Raw genomic sequence first — 5,321 nt, forward strand, 5'->3', positions numbered from 1 at the left:
TGAGTGCTTATGGAAAGGTGCTGCACTGACAGTCCTGGAGCCCAAAGCCCCTCTCTTTCCTCCCAGAGCAGGTACAGCATGGGAAGCAGCTGTCTGACTTTTCCCATGCTGCTGCCCAGAACTTTCTTCATCTGAAGTGGCCAGCTGGGGATGTGCCAGTCTCGGCAATTCCCCTTGCATGTGCAGTCTCGGGTGCCTTTCGCAGCGAAGTTGCCACAACGGGGTTCCAGCTGTCTGGGTTTAGCTTTCTGGAATGTTAGCATTCCTTTTAAATGCAGCCTTAAGAAGGGTGGTGGGCAGAGATTTGACGTAGAATGGTGAATAGCCATTGTATTAATTTTTTTTTTGCTAACTTGAGTTGGATTTGAAGTAGTAAAATGACTTTTTATAGTTATTTTTAATAAAGTTGCTTATGTAGATTGAATGGGACTCAGTTAAAAACATAGTAAAGAAGAAATTTAACCACAAACACAGTGTGAATTAGTGCTTTAAATTAGAGGCAAAACCTGATCTGTTCAATCAGCTGCATTGTTTTAATTTAGCATGTTAGAAAATCATACATTTCTGTAATTGACAGATTCAGTTTTGGTCACCTTAGCATTGAATTTTTGGTTCATGGAAACAGACACTAAAAATAAATGCACATGCACATACACACATCATGTATATAAATGTTTGTGTGTTGATGTTTTGTGGCCTTTTAAAAAATTTCTATGATTTGTATTTTTAGTCAGCTTAATATTGTGAAAAGAATATCTTCTTTTTCACCTCTGTAGTATAGTTCAGACTGTCTATGGGGTAATTTGTTATAAAATCTTTCTTTGAGAAATTTAGGTTTTCTAAAGTAATCTGTGTGACTTAGTTGCTGATATTTAGATTCCCCCGCCATGTTCTCCAATATTTTCCTTTATTTGGTCATTGTTGGGAAAGAAAGGAGGTTAATTTGTAATCCAATATAATGCTGTTCTTTTGACTGACTAGTAAAATCTTTTACATTTTGAGAGATTACTTTGTAAAGATGCCCTAAATATTGAAATGAATTTTTAAATGCATGTTGGAGAAGAGCAGTCTGACATATTCTTTATTTTTTGCTACTAAATTTTATTTAAAATACTTAGTTTGAGGTTTTGGGTTTGGTGTGGTTGGTGGTTTGGTTTTTTTTTTTTTTCCCCCTTCCCTGTTTTTTTCACTTGGATGTGTGTGTGTGCTTGTTTTCGAAGGGTTTATGACCTACTTAGTGGAACCACTGTTTGGGGAATGGGCCCGGTTTTCAAACACCAGGCTGTCGCAGACAATGCTTGGCCACCTGGGACTGAACAAGGCTAGCTGGAAGGGAGTGCAGAGGGAACAGTCTGGCAGTGGTGACGATGTTGACCCCGCTTTTGAGGAAATGGACTCAGACATATTACCTCAGGAACCTCGATTGTCCTGACCTCAATCTTCATGACAAAACTGCCTCTTCTCTTGGTATCTGCACGGTTGGATTAAAGGAGATACTTGCCAGCCCAAGGTTTTGGTAAAATGGTAAAATGATGCCAGCATTATTTATTTCCAAGTTTTCCTTTGACACAGACCATTTGAACCAGAATTTTTTTAAACTGCAAGATCTGAACATAGAGCAATATGCATACGCCTCAGTTGGTTTTCGTTCGGAACCTTGAATATGCAAAGCACAGCAGTGACTGAGCCTTGGAGGAACAGTACAAAAGCTTCATTGTGCCACATGGCTTTGTTTTTTTTGGTGACATTTGGAATACGGTCTTCAAATCTAAGACTTGAGATGGATTGTTCCACTTTCTTGGAATTTAGCAAGACTTACATAAATGTGTTCAAAGCATACCTTCCACTCAGTCCCTGTTTTAATACGGAAATGTGAAGTGCCCATCCTCTGCTGCCTCTGGCAAGACTTGATGTTTACAAATGTACTCTGAAACTATTGGTTCTAGACTTAACCTTTGCGCATGGCTGTGAAGGAACCACTAACTTGGTTTTTTTGCTTTTTTTAAAAGAAAAAGATCAAATCTGAGACTGCAGCTCTTGTTTCTTTGGATGCCAGAAAAGCCTCCCATTTGCCATAATTTTGTTTGTGCACTGGGAACTGAGCATTCATCATACAGCACAGCCAAGCTTTACTCCAGTGCTATATGGGAATGCAATTTTTTAACGGCAGAAAACACTTCTGAATTTGGGAAGGGAAGGGGTGGGGGGGGGGGGGAAGCGTCCGAACTGCATTGCGATTCTGCAGTGGAAACATCGCATGTTGTTTTCACTATTGTACACTTGAACTGCACATGCAAGAAAAAGGTGGAATGTCTAAACACCATAATCAGCTCAGGGTATTTGCCAATCTGAAATAAAGTGGGATGGGAAGTGTGTCCTTCAGAACAAGGGTACAAATGCCCCTTTTCGCTGCAGCGTGTGTGTATGTGTGGGTGTGTGTATGTTTGGGACGGGGGAGGGTGGGAGGGAACCGGGAAGGGTTTGAACGGCAACATTTTTTTTTTTATTTTATTTATTCTTTTAGAATGTGACAATTTCATGAACAGCCACATTGGGGAGGAAACTGTAACAAATTGCTACAGATGCCTTAAACTATGCACAAAGCTAAGTGACCAAATTTGTTTTTGATTTGAAAAAAAAAATAATAATAATAAAAAAAAAATAGTGCATTGTTTACGTATTCCTCCCTCTACTGAAACATTACCCGCTAAAGGGTTTTTGATGGGAAAAGGAGAAAATGTTTTTTAGGACAAAATTAAAGGACTAATTTTAAACTTAAAACATTCCATTTTTGTAATTTGTTTTACATTGTTTTAAGTACAGTAAGCACAACTGTAATCTAGTTTGAGAAACTGGTGCTTTCTTTTAGTTCATTTGTATTTCCCTGTTATTATTGTAAAAGACTGTTTCTTAATTCTGTTTACAGTTTGTTGCAACAGCCATTTTTGGGAGAGAGCTTCAGCGTAAAGCCATTTGTAAAGGCTTTGCCATATTCATTTTAATATGTGCCTGTTGCTGTTAACTTTTAATTAATAAAAAAAATCTTTTCACATTATGCTCCTGTACATTTAAGTTACGACCGAGTCCAGCATTATGGAAAGGTAGCTAAGGTTGCAGTCAGCTTCCACTGTAAAACTTAAGCCAACTTTTGGATTTGAAAATACTAGGTCTCATACACCAAAATTTATTGCCTCTTGGAGCTTCTTCGCCTTTTACTGTTTGAAAAGCAAATCCTGACTTACCTGTTTCCCTTCTAAAATTAAGTTGTTTATTATTCTTTCATGTTCCCTGAAGTAGTATCATTAATCTCAAAGTGGCCATGTTTAAAAGAAATAAATTTATAATGAAACCATTTTTTTGAACCTGTGTGAACTTCCTTCCTTTGCTGTCAGTCCAAGTTCTTGCTGTTGTCTGACTTCAACAGAGAAGGATCAAATGGGACAATGAGCTTTGGCTATAACTTGCAGTAACAGAAGAGCCTTATTTTAACAGGTTGTCTTTGAAAGGGTGATACTTGCCAGTGGTGGTTGGAATGAAGAGGTAACACCTGCATGTGAGTAACTTACTACAGAGAGACTGCAGCTAAGCTCCCTTACAGCCTGTGCAGATTTGTAGGGTTAAGCGTGGAAAAGTATGGATTCCTTTTCCATGCTTTTGAATAAAACATATGCCAAGCCTGCAGCTATTTTCAAACAACCACTAAAATCAGTATCTGATGATGTCTTCTGTGACTCACTTTTTTTTTTTAAAATGTGAATTGGTTTAAAGACAGGGCCTCAACAGCAATATAAATTTTGCTACCTGTTACAGGCTATTTATAAGCATATTTTAATATGTAATTTTAATGAAAACTAAAATTAATGCATTTACAAATACGTATCTAGCAATATTTCAGTACAATATTTATAAACAACCTGTGATTCTTTAACATTGTGCAGTCTTGCTGTCATCTGCTCTGATAGGAACCAGTACAGCTTGTCAAGGTACTAGAGTAAAATGTGAGTAGTTTTGTTCAAAGCCACCTTTCCTGGAAAGGGGCTTCTGTCTTTTCCTACCAGGCTGGATTTAGAAAGAGTGGTTCTAATCCCGTCTGTTGGTGTACGTGGAAGCTTCTGACATTTGACTGAATTACAGAAAAAACCAAAAACCCAAACCACAAAAAAATGAATGCCTTCTCTTGAACATGCTGTCTAGAAATGCCTTCTACAAATCTACATTGAACTTCAACATTCCTACAGCTTCAATGTTTCATGTGAGAGCTGAGAGCACGCATGCACCAGGAGCATACCTAATGTGCTACAACCCCTAACATCCAGTCGTCGGCCCACGTGAGTCTAGAAATATGTCACAGGGTGGAGGCCAGTTCCCCACCATAAATTGTTTCAGTCTACAGCTCTGCTCCCAGTGGGCTGCACTATTCACTCACATACACAAGACAGATACAAACAGGCCTTAGGTTATGTCTGAGGTCTCTGCCTGGTGTGCATGAATGTCCTTAGTTTGAGTACTTCTGCTCAAGGTGTTCTTCTGCGGGCAGCGGCACTGTATATGTAAAAGATTTCAAGTAGAAAGATACAAATTAAGGTACAGAAAAGTATAAAATAAATTATTTGATGGCAGCTTTGTGATTTTGTTTCCTTGGGCAGATGACTAATAAGGCTTGCCACATGTTTGTGTATTTCTGGGCTGCTGGATACCTGCACCTCACATCACCAGTTCAAACGGACAATGTTTGGTGTGGGTTTTTCTCATGTTTTAGCCTAGTTTAATAGGTCAAGTGATATCCTAAGTTTTCCAAGTTAGTGATTTTATTGGACTGAGTTACTTCATTTGAACTTTACTTACATTATTGTCAATGTTAGAAACATGTTCAACAGAGGTTTTGTCTCTGAAAGAAGAAAACTTCAGCAGAGGTTTTCTGGGACAGCTGTTCTGAAGCTGTGGCCTTTTGGGAGGGGGATGGTTGTGCCACACCAAGGGACTCTCGGGGAATCCAGTGTACCACCAGGGGATGGAGAGACCATTGAATGAGTACCTTCCTGTTTTGTTTTGTGGTGAGGCATAAACTTCTCACTGGTTCCTGATAATTTTTTTTTTTTAATCTGAATGTAACTGAATTAACAGTACTGTGCTGTTCTACGACTAATTCTACTGTTATTCCTGCTGCACAGCAAGGTAAGTAGTCCAGTCTGGAAGGAGAAGCATGTAAGTTGTCACTACATTGATTTATAGTCACTATTAACAGAATGTAAACTATACTTTATTGTGGGTGCTATCTGGCTGCTATTATTTGTAGAGTACCACAAATCACATAGGCAATG

At 38.6% G+C, this 5,321-nt stretch overlaps 1 protein-coding gene across 10 annotated transcripts in view; it reads left to right on the top strand.

The window, feature by feature from the left end:
• The window catches only part of PDE7A (phosphodiesterase 7A), a 79,604-nt gene extending 76,252 nt beyond the window's left edge, over positions 1 to 3,352 (top strand). For all 10 annotated transcript variants that reach the window (XM_030011532.2, XM_030011539.2, XM_030011535.2 and 7 more), the window contains one exon: positions 1,221 to 3,352. In XM_030011532.2, the coding sequence (XP_029867392.1) occupies positions 1,221 to 1,432 (212 nt within the window). In that variant the 3' untranslated portion in view covers positions 1,433 to 3,352. The remainder of the gene's footprint in view (positions 1 to 1,220) is intronic.
• The last annotated feature ends 1,969 nt before the right edge of the window (positions 3,353 to 5,321 follow it).

The sequence above is a fragment of the Aquila chrysaetos genome, chromosome 4 (genome assembly GCF_900496995.4).
Source record: "Aquila chrysaetos chrysaetos chromosome 4, bAquChr1.4, whole genome shotgun sequence".
NCBI lineage: Eukaryota > Metazoa > Chordata > Aves > Accipitriformes > Accipitridae > Aquila > Aquila chrysaetos.